This window comes from Hemicordylus capensis, chromosome 6, assembly GCF_027244095.1.
Source record: "Hemicordylus capensis ecotype Gifberg chromosome 6, rHemCap1.1.pri, whole genome shotgun sequence".
NCBI lineage: Eukaryota > Metazoa > Chordata > Lepidosauria > Squamata > Cordylidae > Hemicordylus > Hemicordylus capensis.
Genome location: NC_069662.1, coordinates 99,006,504 through 99,031,037, shown reverse-complemented (window position 1 = coordinate 99,031,037; position 24,534 = coordinate 99,006,504). Strand labels below are relative to the sequence as shown.

Sequence of the window (24,534 nt, the reverse complement as noted above, 5' to 3'; positions counted from 1 at the left end):
TACTTTTAGACATCTTTTATGGTATGCTGCTCTGAAGGCTTCAGCTGAAACAATTTTTTTTTTTTTTGCGTTTCTGCTCTAGTTTTTATTTACTTATTGTTAGGCTTATGTACCACCACCTTTCATAGAATTATCCCAAGGCAGTATTAACTTCCATGTTAACCATAACCTATTTATCCTCATTGTAAATATTCAAGACTTTTGAACCTTTTGTATGGGGAAAAACAAAATGGCAGGCTATTCTGCGCTTTCTCCTACAAGAACTTGCAGGTAAGGAAGGAGAAGCAGTAATAGTCATTTTAGCTATTTATTATAATGACCTTATACAAAACTATGGTGTGGCCACATTTGGAGTACTGCATGCAGTTCTGGTCACCATCTCTTAAGAAGACATTGTAGAACTGGAAAAGGTGCAAAATATGGCAACTAAAATGACCAGGGGCCTGGAGCACCTTCCTGGCAAGGCTACAATTCCTGGGGCTTTTTAGTTTAGGGGGGGAAAGATTGAGGGGAGACATGATAGAGGCATATAAAATCAGGCATGATGTGGAGAAAGTTGATAGAATTTTTTCTCCCTCTTGCATAACACTAGGGCCAGGGGTCATCCCAGGAAACTGATTGCCATGAAATTTAGGATGGACAAAAGGAAGTATTTTTCACACGATGTATAACCAACCTGGGGAATTCTCTGTCACAAGATGTGGTGACAGTCAACAGCCTGGATGGCTTCAAGTGGGATTTAGATAAATTCATGGAGGACAGGTCTATCGATAGTTACTAGTTTGAGAGCTTTAGGCCACCTCCATCCTCAGAGGCAATATTCCTCTAAATAGCTGTTGCAGGGGAGTAACAGTAGGAGAGAGGGCATGCCCTCAGCTCGTGCCTGTGAGTTTCCCAGATGTATCTGGTAGGCCACTGTGTGAAATAGGATGCTGGACTAGATGAGCCTTGGGCCTGATCCAGCAGGGCTTTTCTTCTTATGTAGCTAATTTTTCTAAGTAGAACTAAAGCTACCACAGGCATTGTAATTTTAATAAGTAAGTAAGTAAAAAATGATCACCACTGCAACATTGGCTATCCATGCCAAGGAATGGACACTTGACTGTATCTTGAGGCCACATCGTGACAGCCTTGGTGGTGAAGGCACTATCGGGTGGCAAATGCAGGCCCCCATTGTGGGTGCCAACCACCTGCCTGCTGCCGCCACCCCCAGCCCATCTTATCTGTACTGCTGCCTGTCTCTCAGCTTTCCCCTTACTGGCACAGCCCCTCACTTCAACAGCTCTGACTCCACCCTGTTTGCTCTTGCCATCAGCCTCCGCTTCTGGGACGCTACTGCTTGCATACCAGGGCAAGTCCACATGGACTGTGCTTTGTCTCCTACAGCAGCACCAACTGGCCTCTTCTTGTTTGGTTCCTGCCCAGGGGTTGGGACCTGTAAGGGAGGCAGAGGTGAATGGCAATTAACCAGCACTGGTTACAGTGGTAAATACACTAATACTGATGTAAAATCCCACTTTTCCTTCACTCCCATTGTGGCAAGGTAGAAGATACTTCTACAACCCCTGTTAACTGAGCAAAGAGGCATCTTTTAAAAGTGGTGTTTATCTTTATTTAGCAGGGTGCATCTCCAGCACAGCATTCTTCCAGTGGCTGTTGTCTATGTTTCTTTTTTAGATTGTGAGCCCTTTGGGGACAGGGAGCCATTATCTATCTATCTATCTATCTATCTATCTATCTATCTATCTATCTATGTAAACTGCTTTGGGAACTTTTGTTGGAAAGCAGTATATACATATTCATCATATTCATCATATTTGTATACTTTTAACATGATTTTGATGAATTGGTAAAGTGCATTCTTGTGGGATTATTGAGATATTTTTGACATGTTGTAATGCAACTTTCTTGCTGTGCAGTAAAAAAGGGTGAGCTTGGAAACAGCTATATTAAATAAGAAAGTGGTGAATAGGTGTCATGTCCATTATTCATTGGGTATCATTACCTCTTTGGATCTAAACATTGGTAAAGTGGTGTTAGCTACCCTAAGTGAAATGCTGTTATGAAAGCTGGCTAATTTACTTCTGTTCTCATGTAATGTCATCCAGCCATTTAGTACACATGAAAAGTGTGTGTGGCTCACCTTGATTGATCTTGATATCCATCATAGGCACTGGGGTATTACCCCCAAATTTGTGTGACTGGTACCTTGAAGCAGTCAAGTCAAATGGTTGAAATGGCCCAACTTATTGCCACATGTTCATTGCATGGTAAAAATGGCAGCCGGATTTTTAAAAAGAAATTAAGAACCATATGTGGGAATCTCTCATAGCACTTCATTAAAAGTATGAATTGGATAGTCTCTTCCCAATTCCACTACACATCTAACATCTACCCTGGTAATTCTTCAAAGGTGGCTTAATTTGGTTGGGGTGACCCCATGTTGTAATGTAGTTGTGTTGTGATTCTAGTGCTGATCTGACCTGGAATGCACTTTATGTGTTAACTCATCTGGCCTAATATACTGGGTGAGAGTGGGGAAGCGAGCCAATTGACCATAGCCTAGTAGTTTATAGTCTGCTAGCTGAGGAAAGCAGAGCTGCTGCTGCTTTCAAGTGCTGTAGCATTGGCCTAGAAAGGCCTTTGGTGTGATTCCAGCAGCTCTGGTGAATGTGTGTTGGGGCGCACTAAACATATAGAATTCCACAACAAACTAGGGATGTGCACAGAACTGGCGGGGTGTGGCTCAAAGGCGGGGGGGGCATACCTTTTTAAGGACAGGGGAGGATCCCCCCTCTCCTCCCCCCTCTCCTCCCCCCTCCCCCCACATTACCCCTCCAAGTGTCCGTTGGGACGGCAGCATACTTCCCTGCCACCCCATGTCCTCTTCAGTTGAAAGTAACAGGAAGTGCCTGGCATGTGCGAACACACATCACATTCACTCTCATACCTGCCCAGTGTGCGAGCGAGTGCAGTGTGCGCATGCATGCTGAGTACTTCCTGTTACTTCTGGCCGATGAGGACACGGGGCGGCAGGGAGGTATGCTGCTACCCCAATGGACAGTTTTAAAATGGAGCGCTGGAGGGGGAAATGCAGCGGGAGGGGTAAGGGCACCCGCCCCCACCCTTAAAGGTATGCCCCCCCCTTTGGACCAGCCAAACAGCCGATCATTCGAACACATCCCTACAACAAACACATGCACTCAGATGCATATTCAGAGCTTTAACTATACATAGCTTTTGTATAATCTCCCCCATCCCCACATTTGAGTTGTTGGACATAAACAAGTTGACTTGTTCTCTAAACTCCTTACTCAAGTTTTTTCTTGTTCTAAAAAGAGCATTTGGCCCTGAAATCCTCTTACAACATGCAGCTGACGTTACCAAGGCAGATTCTGTGATGTCCTCTCATCCAGATGCCGGGGCAGGAAATTGCAGTTATTAACTGATGCCTTCTTAACATTATGTTTGCATAACTGGCCATCTTGATGCTAGTGACTTCAAATGTTTATCATGCTGTGTGCAAGTTTTATTAGCTTATTGAGAGAATCCAGATTCCTGATGCTTTGAGAGAAGTGAGGGGTTGTTTTTTTAAGTCCAAAGAGATTTGTTGCTGATAAGAATGCAGCAGACATAGCGTAATATATTTGCATCTTTGCAAACCTAAATAAAGTTGCTAGAATATCTCTAGAGATAATGACCCACTGATAGGCTGCTTCTGAAATACTAAAGCATCCTGTCTCTGCAAAATATTTGTAGAATTAAAAATGGGGAAAAATAAATGGAGATGAGTAAAGTGTGTGGGATGGATTTAACCTTTATTAGGGATGGGCTATATTGTTCAGGATGATTGTGGCTTTCATTCAAGTAAAAACATGGCTAAATTTTGACTGACTAACCCAGACAGCATTGTGAATAATCTCTTGAACTGCCTACAGTTCCCAAAGCAAGGATGTGACTTATCTTGTGGGAAGGATTTAGAACTTATGCCTAGATATTCCCTTAAGGGTTAGAAATCTCTACAGACATAGGGGTGGGGGAGAGTTTACATTCTTAGCAGGGCTTGATAAATCCCAGACACCAGGGAGCCATGGCACCTAGAAATTTAACCTTGGCACCTATATTAGAATATTTAGAGGAAGAGTTATTTAATAATTATTTATTTGTCCCAGGCAGCCCTGTTTCTGTTCTAAGTATGTTACTTGTAAAGGGGATAAAGAGAAGTCATTTCACCCTCCCTCTCCACAATGTCCAACACTAAGTAATTTTGTTAAGTGTCCATTGTCTGGCTCTTGGATCTAAATAAAATTGGATAAGGCCTGATTCCTAGGAGACAGAAGGTCAGGACAAAGATGGCAGCACCAAAACCAAAGACACAAAAGTCCACTGGTGCAAAATAAACCCTTTATTCAAGATTTCAACAGGTTTTGAGTTGAAGCTTCATCAAGGGGAAAAGGCTGAAATGACAAACACTGTTCCTCTGCAATTAAACACTGTTCCTCTGCAGTTAAAACAACTCTTACAATTTACGAATACGACAAATATCTCTACGTATACCGCTTTTTTCCAGGTATGGGGATCCCTGTCCCCAAGGGACTCACAATCTAAAAAATAAAAATAAGATAGACACAAGCAACAGCCGCTGGAAGGATGCTGTGCTTGAGAATGGAAAATTTCATTTTTCACCAGTGGATTTTGTTTGTTTGTCATTGATCCCTAAGAGACAGCAAAAGCTTCTTAGAAACCAGTATTATTTTGGGAATGCAGCTTTGTATAGGGATGAGAAACAGATTACTAATTCCTACAAGCCAGCATCACATAGACCCCTCTGGTCACCCAGGTTTTCAGCTCTGAGGTGCTTCTGTATAAGCTAGTGTTATGAGCTGTTGGGTCAGATTCCTTGGTTCCAAGGCTCACGGGGTTATGCACTCGACCTATTGGACTATAGTCCTTTCCTTGGGGCTTGCAGGGTGCTACTCCCAACTGAGGAGGTTCTGCCTGGCCTAAAGGGAATTCACCAATAGAGGTGGTTCTGCCTGCCCGACTGGGATACAGGGACCCCTCCCAACAGTATTCCCTCTACCAGGGAGTCCTAGATGTTGTTGACTACAACTCCCATAACCCTCAGCCAAAGACCATTACAGCTGGGGTTTCTGGGAGTTGTAGTGAACAACATTTGGGAATCCCTGTCAGGGAACACTATCTCCCAATACAGCCCAAGGGACTATAGCTCCCAGCTCTTAGGACTCTTGGGGTGCTGCTCCCAACTGGGGAGGTTCTGCTTGGCCCCAAGAGACTGATGGGGCTTTACCAGTCAGCTACTGTATGCCCTCCTTGGACTATATTCTCCATTCAGGATGCCCTGGGGTGCTGCACCCAACAGGTGCTCTTCCCAATGCTTGAGACCTGGGGGACTTTACCAAGGATGGGCTTTTTAAAAGGGTTCTGCACCTCACTTAGCGGGGGTCCAGGGGTGCTGCACCCAACAGGGGTGGTTTGCCCTGGCCCAAGAGTCTAGGGGTGGGGCTGCCCTGTTATGGGGAAGATACCAGTGGATCTGTGAGGAGAGACAAAGACCAGACCAGGGATGTCTTTTGTGATTTTACTTGAGAGAGTAAAGGTTTACAGGTTCACAGTAGGGATGTGCATGGACCCGGCAGGGGGCGGCTCGAGGGTGGAGGGGGGGATACCTTTTAAGGGTGGGGGAGGGTGCTCTTGCCCCTCCCACCGCATTTCCCCCACCAGCGCTGAAGTTTAAAAGGGTCCAGTGGGGAGGCAGCATACCTCCCTGCTGCCCCGTTGCTTCATTAGACCAGAAGTGCAGGGTGTGCATGCGTGCACCCGAAGAGTGCGTCAGTACAATGTGCGCACATGGCACTTCCCATCTGACGAGGCAATAGGGCAGCAGGGAGGTATGCTGCCGCCCCACTGGACCCTCTTAAACTGCAGCGCCAGCGGGGGAAACGCGGCAGGAAGGGTAAGAGCACCCTCCCCCTCCCTTAAAGGTATCTCCCCTCCACCTTCAAACTGGCTCAAGCGCCAGTCCACAGAACTGGTTCAGCACTCCTAGAATGGAGCGCCGAACAGTTCCATGCACATCCCTAGTTTACAGTAAGAGAAAAGGTCCTGGCAGGGAAAACTAATGCTTCTAATGTGATCCTAAGCAAGCTTATCTAGGAGTTGGAGGGGGAAGAAGGGAGAAGGAGCAAGTTCATTACCAAGGGGCAGGTAAGTACGTGGCTATTCAATGGTTCTTCCGATGACCCAGATGTTAGGGTCCGATGGAAAGATGGAGGTACACTAAGCTGGGGTGCGAAGGACAATGCAGCATTGGAGCAGGAGAGGATGCATCTTCTGGACCTGCCCTCTGATCAGTTGATCTGGATCTCCAAGTCTTATACCCTTCTTTGTCAGTTCTCATGTCTGCCAGAGGTGTAAACATGTCATCTTTGACACCAGCTCTCCGGATCTTGGTCTCAGAAGTTGTTGTTATCTGATTCTCACCCTCTGGTTCAGATACTGTGGTGTCTCTGCATTACAATCCTTATCTTTGGCACCCCCACTGTTGATGCAGAATGTTATCTCTGCATTACAATCCTTATCTTTGGCACCCCCACTGTTGATGCAGAATGGGTGTTGTTATCCTGTTCTTTGGCCTTGATTGATAAGCAATAAACATCCATAAGGTTATTTGTTGTTCTTCCTGGCCCCTTGGCAAACTTCAGTTACATAGGAAGCTGCCCTATACTGAGTCAGACCATTGGTCCATCTAGCTCAGTATTCTCTACACAGACTGGCAGTGGCTTCTCCAAGGTTCCAGGCAGGAATCTCTCTCATCCCTACCTTGGAGATGCCAGGGAGGGAACTTGGAACCTTCTAGGAACATAGGAAGCTGCCATATACTGAGTCAGACCATTGGTCTATCTAGCTCAGTATTGTCTTCACAGACTGGCAGCGGCTTCTCCAAGGTTGCAGGCAGGAATCTCTCTCAGCCCTGTCTTGGAGAAGCCAGGGAGGGAACTTGAAACCTTCTGCTCTTCCCAGAGCGGCTTCATCCCCTGAGGGGAATATCTTGCAGTGCTCACACATCAAGTCTCCCATTCATATGCAACCAGGGCAGACCCTGCTTAGCTAAGGGGACAAGTCATGCTTGCTACCACAAGACCAGCTCTCCTCCCTTAGACCAGCTCTCCTCCCTTCTGCTTGTAAGCATGCAGGTGCTCTGTTTATGGCTGTTACCATAGCCATTAACATGAGAGGGGAGGAAGGAAAGGGGATAGTAATACTAAAGGCCCTTTCATACACACGTATGCCTGCTGAGGCCTCGCAAATTTTTAGCATAAGAATACATAACATAGTAACTGGTTTTCCTCTAAACTGGGCCCTAATACAAAGATGTAGCTGGCAGGAAAGGGAAATTCTATTCCAATCTTTTTGAAACCCACAGCTGGAACTTCACAAGGTTGCTCAAAGCTCGCTCAATAAATCTTGTCTGCTGTTTTCCTGAGCCATCTTTCTTCTTTTGCAGTCCTTGGCATAAACAACGTTTGCAAAGAAGTAGGTGAAGAAGCACACAGAGAGTTATGGCAGTAGGAATAGTACAGAATGTCATGGCAATGCTCAGGGAGCATGAACCACAGGGACTGGGGTACATAACACTAGTAAGGGTGATGGTCAGGAATGCTTTCTGTCACATAATAATTTCTTTCACGTTTGGGCTTAGCAGTCATCCCTTGTGTTTCTGTAAACACAAATGTTATCATGTGCACTACTTCCAGTCATGACCATTTTTATTTGAATCTAGGTTTGGTGCCAAAATGTAGGAGCCAGATGATGGATATTTGACAGAATTACTGGACTTTGTGATGGGCATTGTGGGGCGGGAGGGTAAATGGACTTCTCTTTATCCCCTTTACAAGTAACCTACTTAGAACAGAAACATGGCTGCCTGGGACAAATACACACTTTGTTAAATAACTCTACCTTTGATTATTCCTGGCTAGGCATCAGGGCTCCTTGGCGCCTGAGATTTGCCAAGCCCTGCACTGCCTGGGGCTGCCCTTATGACTAGACCTAATCACTGTGGCTTACCTTCTGATAGCTGTGCGTCTTCGCAAGCATATCACTACAGTATTCTACTCCCTTATTTTTGCTCCCTGTTGTCTTCTAGGTCTGTTCTCTGAAGGATTTTAACTTGGTAATAAGTCCAAACACAGTGGGATTTACTGCTGTGTAGAGTTGCTCGGCAAGTTAAAGATTATAAAAGCTAAATGGCTTAGACCATTTAGAGAGATAATCTCCACATCATAGTCCATTGTACTTCTTAAGACAAACCAAGTGTGCTATCTCTTAAGTTTCCCATCTGTGTGCTCAGTTAGGAATGCAAGGTTACACAGAGAGGCATTCTTGGTAGTAGATCCTCAGCTGCAGAATATCATTTTTGTGAGGCTTGCAGTGTTTGAGAATATGAGCATCCTCCTGAAACAGTGAATTTCATCTGGAATTTGGCATTTGGTTTGGATGATGCAGATTCTGCTATCTGTAAGATGTTGCCTTTTTATTTTAACGTACTATCCATCTGAAGAGTGTGACATGAGGTGAGTTACCTATCAAATGAATGAATATATTTCTTAAGCCCTTCTTTTTAAAAGGAGCAAAGAAATGCCACGCAGATGACACAAACTGCTATACATGTTTCCAGAGCATTTTCCCTAGCCCCTTCCTAGCTGCTCCACATCTTGCAAAATCCAAAATAATTGACATCACAAAATCAGAAGTTTCTTGATTTGCGATGCCGCAATGTAGATTGATTCTGTCATATTTGAAAGTGGCCTAAGGTTTTGTACTTCCATATTTGTTTGAAACCTTTGCTAAAACTGAAGGTGGGAATTCTATAGAGCTAAAACTGAAGGTGGGAATTAAAAGCCACAGTTCTGTTGTGACTTTACTACTTTCCACTAGGGGTGTGCAATTCGGATTTTCGGTGATTCAGTTCGGGACCCGAACCGAATCACCCCTGTTCTGTTTTGTGCTCGAATATGGGCCACCTGAATCACCCTTGATTCGGTTCGGATTCGGATTTAACCCGAATCCGAATCGATTCAGGGGTAAAGGGCCCAGTGGTAAAATTTTGGGGTGGGGTGGTAGTGCCCAATGGGTGGAAGCTACCACCCCAATTTCAGGGGGATTGGGCAAAGGGCTGATTTTTGGGGAATATTTGAACTTTTAGTGACTTTGGGGCAGTTCGGGGGCATAGCATGGGATCTGGGCAAAAAGAGTGGGGTGGGGTGGTAGTGCCTAATGGGTGCAGACTACCACCCCAACTTCAGGGGGATTGGGCAAAGGGGTGATTTTTGGGAAATTTCTGAAGTTTTCATGTCTTTGGGGCAGTTTGGGGGCAGAAAGTGTATCTGCCCCAAAAGGGTGGGGTGGAGTGGTAGTGCCTAATGGGTGGCAGCTAACAGCCCAATTTCAGGGGGATTGGGCAGAGGGCTGATTTTTTGGGAATTTTTGAAGTTTTGGTGTCTTTGGGGCAGATTGGGGGCAGAAAGTGGATCTGCCCCAAAAGAGTGGGGTGGGCTGGTAGATAGTGCCTAATGGGTGGAGGCTACCATCCATCCCCAATTTCAGAGTGATTGGCCAGAGGGCTGGATTTTGTTGATTTTCTGAGGTTTTTCTTCATAAAGTGCAGTGTGGTAGATTGATTCATTCAATATTCATAGTAAGTGAGATTGTGAAAAAAAGTGAAAGTGGGTTCATGAGAGTTCTTTAATTGAAAAAAAATCTCATTTGCTATCATTGAATGAGAATTCACACCTCAGAAGTTTTTCTGAAGGGATGTTATTCCCTTATTTTCTGAGGTGTGAATTCTCATTCAATGATAGCAAATGAGATTTTTTTTCAATTAAAGAACTCTCATGACCCCAGTTTCACTTTTTCACACTCGCATTTGCTATGAATATGATGACTGAATCAATCTACCACAAAGCACTTAATGAAGAAAAACCTCAGAAAATCAACAAAATCCAGCCCTCTGGCCAATCACTCTGAAATTGGGGATGGGTGGTAGCCTCCACCCATTAGGCACTATCTACCAGCCCACCCCACTCTTTGGGGGCAGATCCACTTTCTGCCCCCAATCTGCCCCAAAGACACCAAAACTTCAAAAATTCCCAAAAAATCAGCCCTCTGCCCAATCCCCCTGAAATTGGGCTGTTAGCTGCCACCCATTAGGCACTACCACTCCACCCCACCCCTTTGGGGCAGATACACTTTCTGCCCCCAAACTGCCCCAAAGACACAAAAACTTCAAAAATTCCCAAAAAATCACCCCTTTGTTCAATCCCCCTTAAATTGGGGTGGTAGCTTCCACCCATTAGGCACTACCACCCCACCCCACTCTTCTGTCCCAGGCCCCACTTTCTGCCCCAATCTGCCCCAAACTGCCCCAAAGACACGAAAACTTCAGAAATTCCCCAAAAATCACCCCTTTGCCCAATCCCCCTGAAGTTGGGGTGGTTGTCTGCATCCATTAGGCACTACCACCCCACCCCACTCTTTTTGCCCAGATCCCATGCTATGCCCCGAACTGCCCTAAAGTCTCTAAAACTTCAAAAAATCCCCCAAAATCGGCCATGAGCCGAATCACCTGAATTTTTTGGCCCCAAAATTTGGGTGATTCGGCTCGGCCCTGAAAAATATCAGGAGACATTGGGGGTGATTCGGTTCTGCCCCGAATCACCCGAAATTGCTCATTTCGGGCACAGATCGATCTGTGCCCGAAATTTTTTGCACATCCCTACTTTCCACCTTCTCAGGATTGGCAGCAAACCATCTTCTTAAATCTAGTTGAATATGGCTCTTCCTAAAGAAGTGACCACTAGGCAGGGTCATCTAAGGGACAGTCCATTCCTGCACGTAGTTGTGTTAAATGAACTCATCTCATTGTGGAGGCATTTTGGACTTTGCACAGCCTAACTTAGGTGTAATGTTCCAAAGGCCTGAAATCATGTGGGCAGGAGCAGTCCAAGGTATTGATTTGCTTGAGGCAAAGTGCCAAATTCTGCCTTGTCCCATGCTCCTTGGGGGAAGACAGTCCTCTTATGCAACTCACCCATAGAAAGCTTTGAAAGTAGCATGGAAGTGGGGTGGGAAGGAGGGAGCTTGCCAGCAGCCTCCTCATCTCCATTCATGCTTCTTGCAAGTTTTTCAAGGATTTTGAGTAGAGACACTTCTTGCAAAGCTTGCAAGGGTCTGATTGGTCTTGAAGAGCAGTTGCGATGATGGCAGGGGCTTAGCCACCAGTGTCCACATGGGTCTTGTGTAGTGTTCGCTCGAACAGGGAATCCCAGATGTTGTTGACTACGGTTCCCATTCAAAGGCCATTGCAGCTGGCGATGCTAGGAGTTATAGTCATGAACATACACAGGAAGCTGCCATATACTGAGTCAGACCATTGGTCTATCTAGCTCAGTATTGTCTTCATAGACTAGCAGCGGCTTCTCCAAGGTTGCAGGCAGGAGTCTCTCTCAGCCCTATCTTGGAGAAGCCAGGGAGGGAACTTGGAACCTTCTGCTCTTCCCAGAGTGGCTCCATCCCCTGAGGGGAATATCTTTTAGTGCTCACACTTCTAGTCTCCCTTTCATATGCTACTAGGGCAGACCCTGCTTAGCTTAGGGGGACAAGTCATGCTTGCTACCACAAGACCAGCTCTCCTCTCCTGGGATTCTCTGTTAGGGGGAATGCTGGTCTTGTGAACCTGGGCCACCACACGTCCCAGGAGCTGCTGACTCCCTGCCTGGGCTCCATGCGCCCTCTTAGCTGCCCTCTTTCTCTTCTCACCACTCCCAGGGCCATTAATCTGCCTGCCGCTGCAGTGGCAGGTGGGTTCCCTTTGCTGGCATGAGAGAGAGGGAACTTCGTGTTCCTTCTCCTCACTTGCTGCTCTGGGTTGCTCTGGGTTCCTGGCAGGCTCTTGGAGTGGCCAGTGAGGGGGAGGAGATGTGAGCCTTCCTGTCTTGCACCAGCGAGGAAACCTCGCCTGCCCCCTAAAACAGAAGGCAAATTAATGGCCCCTGGAGCAGCAAGGGGAGAAAGGGGCTGAGACCCATAAGGGGCAGTTTCCTTGCTGGTGCAAGAGAGGAAGCCTCTCATCCTCACTGGCAGCTCTAGGAGCACGTGAGGAGAGAGGACACAAAGTTTGCACCCATGAGGGAACCTTGCCTGCCCCCCAAATAGTGGGTAGATTAATGGCCCTGGGAGCCACGAGGAGAGGAAAGAAGTGGTGGTGGTAAGATGAGGAAGTGGAAGAGGCAGAGGGCAGCACACTTCATATGAGCAGTGCAGGAGGGTGGTGGGAGAACACTGGCTGTCATGGGATTTACTATGCCCCGGATGATGGCAATGTGGGACTTCTTGCCACCCTGCTAGTGCCCCCAGTAATCTGCTGCAGAGGCAACCGTTTGGCCTCATTTCATCATAGGACTGCTTCAGCATCGGCAGAGCCAATCGTGTGGTACCAATTTATTTGGGGAAAGGCTCACAACTTCAAGCATTAGGCTGATTGCATGGACATTTCCCCCATAAATGGATATCACACAATTGGCCTTGCCCAAATGGTTGCAGGCATTTAAATTTTGCAAAAAAGCTGTGGTATGAAGCCATGAAAAACTGTGCTATGAAGCCTCCCACAGCATTCCTGTCATGTTTAAATGACAGCTAACTGATTTGGTTCAAAGTATACAACCTAAGAAGTGCATTCTGAGTTATGTAAAATGAGTTTCTTTGAAATGAAGGCTTAATCTCTTAATTTAACATTTGCAAAAGATTTATTTACCAGAACAAACATGTTCCTTTGGTCTAGCATTTTTTGTGTGTGACTGGAGGATGTGCCCTTGCTTATGCTGCAATGTCTCCCCTTGCATAGGCTGTCAGAACTCTCCCCCTCCCCCACCCCCACCCCCCAAATAACAAACCGTAAAATCTAGAATTTAGATCAGAAACCTAGGGTTGGTTTTTTTTTGTTTTTTTGTTTTTTGTTTTTTTTTTAATCTCTCTCTTTCAGTGGAATTTGACAATTTCCCCCCCTTCTGACCCTTCTGAAAGTTCAAGTGTGGTTGATGACCTGTGCAATGAATAGTCTTCTAGCTTCAGTGGTGTCTGGAAATCAGTTGTGACTGTCCATTCTGCACAGGGTGAGGTCCAGATCCAGTTCCATCATTGGTTGTTGAGAAAAAAGGCAACCTGGTGTCTTCTTCCAATTGGCAAGATAAGCGATGGCATCTGTGTTTGGTTCCACACCTTTCCTCATTAAAAAGGCACATAGTGGATCAGGTGCGGCAGTTTCTGCAACTAGCAACACTTTCCTTATAGTTGGTTTGGCTGCAGCCAGGCCAAAATGCACCGTGACAAATTGGCACCTGGGATTTGTCATTCCCTGAACTAAAGACACAAAGTCATCATGAAATGCTTCAAAGAAAGAGTGAGGGAATCAGGAAAAAACCCAATGCTGGTGATTGCTTATCCATTCATAACTTTTCACTCCACAGTCCCCTCGTTCACATTCAGTAGTCTTCATATCACCATCGGACCATTTGCTCTAGATGACTATGGTAAACTGACAACCATCGGACACTAGAAATTCAACAAACCAGAGGCTGACCCCTTATGGGGGTCAGATTCTGAAAATTGCCTTCAATTACAGAAGCAGAAGATTGGCCTCAGTGGGGGTTATGTGGGGTTTTCTCCCTCAGCTTCACTCATTCTACATGTATCCTGCCCTATATATATTGGGTTAATGTCACAATGATACATATCACAGGATATAAGTAGACAGCCTTTGCACTTCCCCAACAAAATCTGCTCCATAACCCCAAATTCCCTTGATCAAGTCTCAAATTGTAAAGAGCTCCTCTGTTGTTTTCTGGAGGTAGAATTTAAAACAACCTTTTCAACAGCTTTCCTAGTTCTTGTTTTGTTTGCTGACATCTTGAAGGTTTATTAACCTCATTAGCAGCAAATAAAGAAGTTTCACAATACTCTTCCCACACTGGGTATTGTGGAACAAACTGTGAAAGTGATTGGAGTGTGGCAACCATTTCCTTTGCATTTTGTCTGGGAGAGTACTTCCAAGAACCGGTCATTAGTTTATCTCTTTCTCTCTGCTGTATGTCTAGTAGTGTTCAATACCAGCTTGCTACCAGCATAATGTTATAGTTAAAGTGCAAGGGTGTGCAACTCAAATGCCCTGGTGGGCTTTAACCAACCACGACATGGTATCCAGGGACCAAAGTCAGTTTTCAGCACATTATTATATTAAAGCTAATTATTACAAATATTAATGAAAGCCATTATTAGTTACTTGTGGATCTTTTCCCTTTGTCGAGGGACCTACAATTTTAACTAGAGACCTACCATTTTAACTAGAGATAGTGGCTAGAAAATAGACCCTGTCCCTGCTTAGTCACTGGAAATTATCCAAAGGGTGACCGTCTGCCTTTCTAGGGTACTGTTGCTGCAGGATATTCCTACCTGCAGACCAGCAAAAAAGTCCCCATGGGCTGGATCTCTCCCGGGCCTTCTGTTGTGCAGGTTTGTTGTAGAGGCATGTCTATTTTCAGAACTGAGGTGCACGTTTTAAAATCTATCTCTGCATTTAATGATCATCCTGATGTACTCACCTTGTTTTTGTCTTTCTTTCTTTGTTTTGTTTTGTTTTTTAATGTTTGAGGATGGGTTTAACAGATACCTTGTTTTACCAATATTTTAGTAGTGGTTGTTTTTTTTTTTAAATGGATGGACACATCTATAAATGTTTGTGCTCATAATGGATAGATTATGATGATATTCTACAAATATAAGTGCAAAAAATAGATGCATCTTAAGAGCCTCTAAGCCATAACTGATCTCCAGCCAGTCTTTTTCCTTACTCTTAATTTATCTGCAAGATACATGCAGCTTTTTACAAGATCAATAGTTCAGCCATTTCAGCAGACATGTTTTGCGTGCATGGAGTCCTAGATGGAACCTTTGACATTACTGGTCTAAAGGATTGCTATTAGCAGGATGGGAGAGATAGCTACCCAGTCTCCCGGAAATGTGGCTGCTTAGGCTCAAAGGAGTTGTCTTACAGTCAGCCTCATGTGTCTTCATTTTTTGAGTGTGCTGCTCACACCAAGTCTTTTCATGCCTTGAGTTTGGCCTAGTTCTTTATTCTGTTCTTTATGGCGAGGGGGGCGAGAGGAGAAATAATTCTCCTAGGAGAGTGGTAAAAGGGAAAAGTGTCCCCACCGCCACCCCTGCTTTCCTCCAAAACCTCCCTGTATAGTATTGGGAGGAATATGTTTAGTTTCGTTGCTTACACCCCGCCACAACCCTAACTCTAAAATACTATAAAGTTTTACTATATATACTGTGAATACTATAAAGCTTCACAAGGGTCCCTTGCTTTGTGAAGCTTATGGTCTAAAATGTGACCATAAGAGCAAATGCAATGCAACTGCTATACTATGCTCCTAAGGTCAAATTAAATTGTTACATGGAGATGTGTGGATATTTTTTTAATTAAAAGCAGACAGAGCGTCAGTAGCTGGGGAAAGCCTACATAACCTTTTCCCCTCCAGCTATTTTTCTTTTCAGAATTGACCACGTGTGAAGAAAAGATCACGATTGAGTGTAAAAGAAGTTTAGGAAGGGATGATTGGGAGCAGAAGAATGACCAGGGAAGAGAGGGGCAAGTAACCCCCTTCCTCATCATTACCCTGATCAGATTCTCTGACTTCCTTACCTGCTTAATTCATTTTAAAAACAATTGTTGAGGGTCTTGTTAAACTTGTCTCCTGTGTAATATTTAATTTGGCCATTTATAATGCAAGGAATAACAATAACATAACCTTTCTTGTACTTCATCCTCTCCATAAATTGCTCCAGACTGGAGGCGATCTTTAAATTTCCCTGCATACAACATTAAGCAGCCTGCAAGCCATTTATACTAGAAACATTGTGATTAATATGCCTTTTTAAAAAAGCACTGGGGAAAAGGAGGCTGATTATGCTAGGCACATTCAGGCAAAATTGCTGGCAATGAGGGGGAGTGGGCTTAAATCAAAGGCAATAGTGTCTGTTATCACTAGTTATTGCTAGTGCAAGCCTGAACAAGAAGTAATGAGCTTCAGGTGAGAAAACCAGAGGTTAAAATAGGAAGAATCTTGCATGGAAGTTACCAGTGCTGTATCTGAAGACTAACAGCCAGTGAGCACCAGGAAAGAATTGTGGTGGTTTCTTAGGCATTCATATGAAGAAGTGGGTAATTGTTTAGGTCAGGGCTGCACAACTTTGATCCTCCAGCTGTTTTTGGACTACACCTTCCAACATCCCCAGATACAATGGACAATAACCAGAGATTATAGGAGTTGTAGTACAACGTCTGCAGGAAGACCGAAGTTGAGCAGCCCTGGTTTAGGGGAACTTGAGCTCTTCTCTGGTTTATGTGTGTGCTTTGATTGAGCAAAGAAGGGTGCCTTGAAGAGCTGAGCTGTGTGCTCCTCCACTTCATCATTCTATGTGTCATTGTGCTAAAGCAGTGGAGTATGGCCCAAAGAAATCCCCTCCTTAGGAGCATGATGTGCATTTCCTGTAATCCTGATGAGAATACATGCAGAGAGAAGCATACACTTTAAAAGGGGGTGGGAAGGACACCACCATACTGCACTTTAGAGTGAATCATAGCTGTTGTTCTGCTTGCAGACGGCACTGATAAATGGAATTATATATGCCGACTCTTCCATATGCTTACTGAGTTGTTTGGTGCTAAAGGTTGAGTAAACTGAGGTCTTTGCTTACATATTGGTCCTAAATATCTAGTAAGATGGCTTATACTTTGGCCCTAAATGTATGTATGTATATATGTTTGTTTGATTTCTATACCACCCTTCCAAAAATGGCTCAGGGCGGTTTACACAGAAATAATAAATAAATAAATAAGATAAGATGGATCTCTGTCCCCAAAGGGCTCACAATCTAAAAAGAAACATAAGATAGACACCAGCAACAGTCACTGGAGGTACTGTGCTGGGGGTGGATAGGGCCAGTTATTCTCCTCCTGCTAAATAAAGAGAATCACCACGGTAAAAGGTGCCTCTTTGCCTAGTTAGCAGGGGTGTTTAGTGAAATATGTATACTTTCTACTGTGTTAATCTCACTTTTGATAGACCTTTAGACTTTTAAAAAAGAATTTGTTTACAGGAGAGTGGAATTATACTGTTCCACTGTTTATAAGAAAAATAACTGTTATTTTTCTTGCCCTAATGATTCTTCTTGGAAGGTTGGTTGGTCCTCCTTTCTGTGTGCATTGATCCTCACTCTTGATTCCATGAAGGATGCCAGTGCAATTCTTAATTTATCCTCGAAGCAGCCAGTAAGTTAGCAGAAAACAACACGATTAGCGATGCATAGAAGAATGGGGGGAGGTGCTAACATCTGGAAAAGAGATGTTGCAGCCACAAACTGGCTAGTGAATTCTAGAAACAGATCAGATGGAAAATATGCAAAGCAACACTAATTATTCAAAGAGATAAAAGTGCATTTCTTTTTGTGTTTCTTCATCGGCTTATATGTTGTTGTGAAGCATCTCCCTGTTCCTCCCTTTACCACTGTAAACATCAAACACTGGCCCATTGTACTGAATGTGCTACCACAGCATGGAGCAAATCAGGGGTGTCCCTGGGTGATGGCCCAGGCCCTGCTCTTTTAACACCCATGACAATTAACTGGAAGGGGCTCCCGCATTGGCTGATTTGCACCAGCTCTTGTCCCCTGCCAGGGCTCCTTAAGGACAGCCCTGGAGTAAATAACCTCCAAACTCATTTCCTTCCATTTCCTAAAGCCACTAATCAGCACACTAATATAGCATATTCCTATCTGCTATGTAACATACAGTTGCTACACAATTACTTGTATAGGGGTGATCAATAATGTGTGTCCAGGGAAGACTGGACAGAGCTGGCTGAGGCAGACCAGTGAATTTAGTTCACAAAGATGTTGATTGGATTTTTTAATTTGTCCTTTTTAAGAACGGTAATTGTGCTATGAATTATGGAGTTTTGCATGTCTGTCATTCAGAATCAATGATTAATTTGTGTTAGCCATTCTCCGTGCGTGTGTGTGCGTGCGTGCGTGAGCAACACATTTATTATGCAAAATTATTTTGCATAATTTATTCTGCACAATTAACTATTCTTACACTATTTATTCTGACTTTGAAGGACAAGGAACAATGCAGGGCCCTGAAGCCCTGCTCTCACCCACTGAAAAGCTTACTTGGTCTTCTGAGATTTCAGCAGACATTGTTCACACTTTCGTGTATATCTTTGCAAACCATAAATACCGGGAACGTCCTCCTCCTCCTTTTTAAAGAAACACAAGCCTAGATTATCAGGAGGTCTGAATTCAATGGGTTCTCTGCACTCCTGTGGACAGACAACCTGAGAATCTGAGATTTTTTAAATTATTATTTTAAGTATTATGGGCAATGCCTGGTGAAATCTCAGGAGCTGAGGTGGCAGGGAGGCTGAAGGGTATGTTAGTGGTAAGTGGCAGTGCTTCATTGCCTTGTATAGCTTCATGGTCATGCCCATAACTAGAAAATGCAGATCAGTTATGCAAAATGAGCACTGCTGGACTTGAAAATCTATGCAGATTAAGCTGTTCTTGGCACTAAATATGCCCATTCTTAGTTGTTGTGTTGGTCTATGCAGAGCAATCCTCACTACTTATGATATTTGGGATGCATTGTGGCTGATGAAGTTAAAGTAGACTGCCTAGGCTGTCAACCAGTTAAAGAATATTGAGTTGATCAGCAAATTAATTGATTTGTCTGAAATGTATCTGAGGGACCCAGGCCCTGCCCCTGTGGCTACAATCCTGAGTCTTTCTAATAAATATGATGATGGCTTTATAAGGTTATTTTACTGAAGTTATTCCACCCACTCAATTCTGTATAAGCTTTGCAAATTCCCCTGTTTTTTAAAATGATGCCTGTAGGTATGAAGTGGATTCTTTTCAGTTTGGTAATCTGAACAGAATAGCCACCTTATGGCGCAGCGGGGAAATGCTTGACTAACAAGCAGAAGGTTGCCAGTTCGAATCCCTGCTGGTACTATATTGGGCAGCAGCGATATAAGAAGATGCTCAAAGGCATCATCTCATACTGTGTGGGAGGAGGCAATGGTAAACCCCTCCTGTATTCTACCAAAAGAAAACCACAGGGCTCTGTGGGCGCCAGGAGTCGAAATTGACTTGATGACACACTTTACCTTTTACCTAAACTGAACAGACTTGCCAGTGGCAAATTAGCATGTTGGCCAATCAAGGCCAAAACCTATATATTTCAACAGCTGCCGGCAGACTGTGCCTAAGAATGAATGTTTATATTTGTGTCATTCAGCATTCATCATTAAATGTGGCGGGGTTGGGGTGCGGGGAGGAAAATATTGTCATGAGACTCAATGCTTTTTGCAGTTATCTCAATACATTTGCCTTGGATCCAGAGATCTGTTTGCCCAAGCCAAAGCATGTTCAGTTGTGCAGGGGGGAGGACATTGGTTTCTCTTTCCTCTGACTGCAGCCCTTGTATACCTGGAGAAGCTCAAGAGGCTTCTTCAGAGGAGCATGTGCTTCAGGGCTACAGCTAGGACAGAACTGGTGACATCCTTCCTGTGTGTGAGTGAATGTGCTTCCTCTTGTGCAAGTACATCTTTGGATCCAAGCCTTCAGCAAGGGGTAGGCTCACAGTGTCTTAACAATAACTAAAACATGACACACAGAAAAATGTATTTGCTTTGATATGAGGGGCGGAAGTAAATGTATGTACAGCTGGGTTGTCATTCATTTTAACAAATGCATATTGTGCCTTTCCCCCTAAATCTTCCCAGGTGCCCTTGCATTCTTCCTTCAGCCTGGTGACAACATAACAATTACGATAAAATCTGGAGCACCTATTCCACAACACTGTGCACTTTGTGTGGGGAGACAATGCGTTCCAGAGCTGCAAATAAATCCTAGGGAGCAGAAGGATTTTACCTTTGGCTGTAATACACCGCATAAATATTGGGTTCTGGTGATTCAGAGGAACATTGGTAAGTGGTAGTGCAGTATATCTTCTTGGAATTTTTGTGAGCTCTTTATGTTTGCGTATTTGCCAGCATGTTTTTTTGCAACCACCTTAAATGATCAGTGCAATCTTTTTGCTGCTGCTGCTGCTACTCCACTGTGGTTTAGTGCTATACCAATGTGCCAGGTGCCATTAAAGTGATGCAGAGGGCTTGCAGTTAAGGCTGTTAACAGATTAAAGAAAGTTGGCTAAATCATCCCCATTTTAACCGATTACTCTATTGATTTATATCTGCATACCCAAGCCTCTGTACAGAGGTTTCCAGCAGCTACCTCATAGTGCTGTGGGGTGGGGAGTGTTAGCAGGCAAGCCTGGCCTATCCAAACATCCTGGTTACTATTGGATGCTGCTGCTATAGAAGGAAAGAAAAGGAGAGGAGACTCTCTAGCCCAGCACTTGCTCTCCCTGCAGAAGGGGGAGGAGCAATGACTGTTTTGCCTGCTTGGTGGCGGTGTGCCAAGTAGCGGGTGGCAGGGATGAGCGGGACAGAATTTGGCACCCTGCTTCATGTACCACAGTGTCTTGGACTTTCTCTGAAAAAAGGCCATCATTAACCATTTTTGTTCTAGGAGGTTCTTTATTATGGTCACATATCAGGACCAAAATAGCAAAAAAAAAAAAAAAAAAAAATCCCTTGGTCAGCCCCACTGATCAATATTTACCCTTTCCAATTAAAATTGCCCCTGCTGATGATTCATTGATTAAACTAATTAAAACTTGCAGGCTGGTGCTTACACTCTGTATTAGATGGGCTACCTACTTTGACAATCTGAATTTCTGTCCCGGTCTGTTGGTTTCCCTTAAATAAAAGCCCCTGGACTCTTAAAAGCTGCTGGGATTCGTTTTGAACCATATTACAAAAGAGAATTGTGAAAAGACTTGAAGCACAAGGTTGCCAGTGGTCTCTGTTTAAAGGTGTTTATGTGCCTCTCTGCAGTACTATGATAGAGAAGTTTAGTGTGCTGAATTTGTCCCTGAGATCTGACAGTTAACCATGAGTGTCCTCTCTCTCTCTCTCTCTCTCTCTCTCTCTCTCTCTCTCTGCTGCTTTGCCTGCAAAAAATATGATAGACGATTAACTCTCTGCAAGTAGATTCCTCACTAGTAGTTGAGGAATCTGCCCTTGACTTCCAAGAAATGTTTGCTCACCCTTCTCCCTACCCAGCCAAACTATTGCCACTGGCATGTCCATTTAGACCCTTTCCCCATGGCTTTGAGGACATGAAAAGGAGAAGGGAAGGGCACATAGTAATTCCTAGGCAATTGCTGATATACTCCTCTGTGGCTTTAGGACAGTAGCAAGAGGGTAGATTTCCTGTAAGACGGGACCCTTTCTGCCCATTTCCTCTCCTTTACTTACCTACTATTATTTATATACAGTATGCTTTTCAGTGAAAAGGTTCTCAAGGCAGCTAACATAAAGTGTGCCATCAAGTCGATTTCGACTCCTGGCGACCACAGAGCGCTGTGGTTGTCTTTGGTAGAATACAGGAGGGTATTACCATTGCCTTCCCTCGCGCAGTATGGAATGATGCCTTTCAGCTTCTTCCTATATCTCTGCTGCCCGATATAGGTGTTTCCCATAAATAGCACCAGGTATTCAAACCGGCAACCTTCTGCTTGTTAGTCAAGAATTTTCCTGCTGTGCCACTTAAGAAGAATAAGATGAGGCTGCTGTCCTCAAGTCTAAAAAGAAACACAGGGTAGATGCTAGCAATAGCCACTGGAGGGACACTGTGTTGTGGCTGAATAAGGCCAGTTGCTCTCCCTTGCTAAATATAAGATAATTGCCGCTTTCAATGCTTTTGTTCTTCTTCTTTTCTTGTATTTTCTGCCCCTACCATGTGCTTTTGCTAGATTCGTCTTAGAGAGAGACAGTGTGTGTGTGTGAGGGGGTTGGGGGTAGGGATTGATACATGAGCACACATACACCGCCGCTTAAATTTCTTCCCATGCTGCTTTTTATGCCCTGACAGTGCCCCTCACAAGAGGAGGAAGCTTGAATGGGTTCTGCTAAAAGGCCCTGGCATTTCGATTGCCACATCCTCTTTGCCTAGACCAAACTGACCTAAGACTATTGCATTGTTTTCCTGTATGATGTATGTCAGCATTTCCCAACTGGTGCCGCAGCACGCTGGCCAGGGGGCTACACTGACTCTCTCTGAGTCAGCTCTGAACTCTGCTCTCTGGATTCACACTCTCTGCTTTTTATTTAAAAAATATTTATTATTTTATTTAAATTATTTCTGTACCCCCCAAAAACTTGCATCTCTGGGTGGTTTACAATTAAAATCATTTAAAACATTAAATCAATTAACAATTAAAATCATTTAAAAGATTAAAAACATTAAAAACCCAGTATTAAAATTATTTAAAAAATTTAAAACTATAAATCTGATTAAAAGCCTGGGTGAATAAATGTGTCTTCAGTGCCTTTTTAAAAGTTGCCAGAGATGGAGAGGCTCTTATTTCAACAGGGAGCACTTTCCAAAGTCCAGGGGCTGCAACGGAGAAGGCCCATTCCCGATTATCCGCCAGATGAGTTGGCGGCAGCCGCAGGCAAACCTCTCCACATGATCTTAGCAGGCGGTGGGGCTCATGGCGAAAAAGACATTCTCTTAAATACCCAGGACCTAAGATATTTAGGGCTTTATAGGTAATAACCAGCACCTTGTATTTTGCCCAGAAACATATCTGTAGCCAGTGCAGTTCCTTCAACACAGGAGTAATATGGTCTCCCCTAGATGACTCAGAGACCAACCTGGATGCCTCGTTCTCAACTGCTGTTTTCAGACTAGTACAAAGGCAGACCCACATAGAGCGCATTGCAGTAATCCAGCCTAGGTGTACCACTGTTTTGAGGTCGTTCATCTCAAGAAATGGATGCAGCTGGCCTATCAGCCAGAGCTGATAAAAAGCACCTCTGGCTACTGCCTCAGCTGGGACACCAGGGAGAGGTTCGGATCCAGAAGTACCCCCAGATTGCGTACCTGTTCCTTCTGAGGGAGCATGACCCCATCCAGAACTGGCAGATCAAAATCATCTCCTGACCCCGCACAATACGTACCTCCGTCTTATCTGGATTCAGCCTCAGTTTGTTATCCCTTGTTCAGCCCATTACTGCCTCCAGGCAGGTGTTTAGGGAGGTTATGCCTTCTCCTGATGATGACATGGAGAAATAGGTTTGGGTGTCATCAGCATATTGATAACAGCCTGCAGCAAATCCGCTGATGATCTCTCCCAGTGGTTTCGTGTAGATGTTAAACAACCTCGGAGATAATATGGAGCCCCGAGGGACACCATACGAAAGTTCAGATTTTGAAGAACAACAGTCTCCAAAAGACACCATCTGGAATCTGCCTGTGAGGCAGGAGTGGAAACACTACAAAGTAGTGCCTCCCACCCCCAATCCCCTCAGATGTTCCAGAAGGAGACTATGGTCAATAGTATCAAAAGCCGCTGAGAGATCCAAAAGGACCAACAGAGTCACACTCCCTCTGACAATTCCCGATTGGAGATTATCCATCAGGCCGACCAAGGCAGTCTCCACTCCATAGCCCACCCCAAAGCCGGTTTGAAATGTGTCTAGATAATCAGTTTCCTCCAAGACTGCCTGGAGCTGGGAGGCCACCGCCTTCTCAATCAGCTTGCCTAACCATGTAAGGTTGGAGACAGGCCTGTAATTATTTAACTCTGAGGGATCCAAGGCAGGCTAAGAATAGGTCTAATGATTGCCTCTTTAACAGAGGGAGGTGCTCAAACATATAAAAGACATGAAGTGACTGTGTTGGGGGGCAGTGTGCCCCCATTTTTAAAAAAAGCGTGCTTCTGGGTTAAAAAAAAGTTGGGAAACACTGATGTATGTTATGGAACACACTCATTATGAGATGCTCTGTTTAGAGATATAGCAGCTACTTTTCGAGCTGGAATGTGGGAAATGGTCCAGTGACAAAGCACTTGTCTTTTATTAATAACAACAACAACAACAACAATGGGACTCACTATCCACTCTGTTGTTTGTAATCACCATGACCCCACTTTCACAAATACTAAACAAAACAGGCCTTGGATAACAAACATCTAAAACATCAAGTAAAATCAGCCATCTGCTGTACATGGACGATCTGAAGTTGTATGGAAAGTCCCAGTCAGAAATTGAATCACTGCTAAACACTGTCCGTATATTCAGTAGCGATATAGCAATGGAGTTTGGACTAGACAAGTGTGCTGCATTAATAATGAACAGAGGGAAAATAACAAAAACAGAAGAAATAGAACTGCCCAATGGAAGCAAGATCAAGAACCTGGAAGAGAAAGAACATTACAAATACTTGGGCATTCTCCAGGCTGATAACATCGCACACACT

General features: G+C 44.3%; 1 protein-coding gene across 1 annotated transcript in view; it reads left to right on the top strand.

Moving 5' to 3' along the window:
• Positions 1-24,534, top strand: part of CDCP1 (CUB domain containing protein 1) — a 49,914-nt gene that overhangs the window by 1,253 nt on the left and 24,127 nt on the right. The window contains exon 2 of the mRNA XM_053266011.1: positions 19,929-20,132. Coding sequence (XP_053121986.1) covers positions 19,929-20,132 — 204 coding nt within the window. The remainder of the gene's footprint in view (positions 1-19,928; positions 20,133-24,534) is intronic.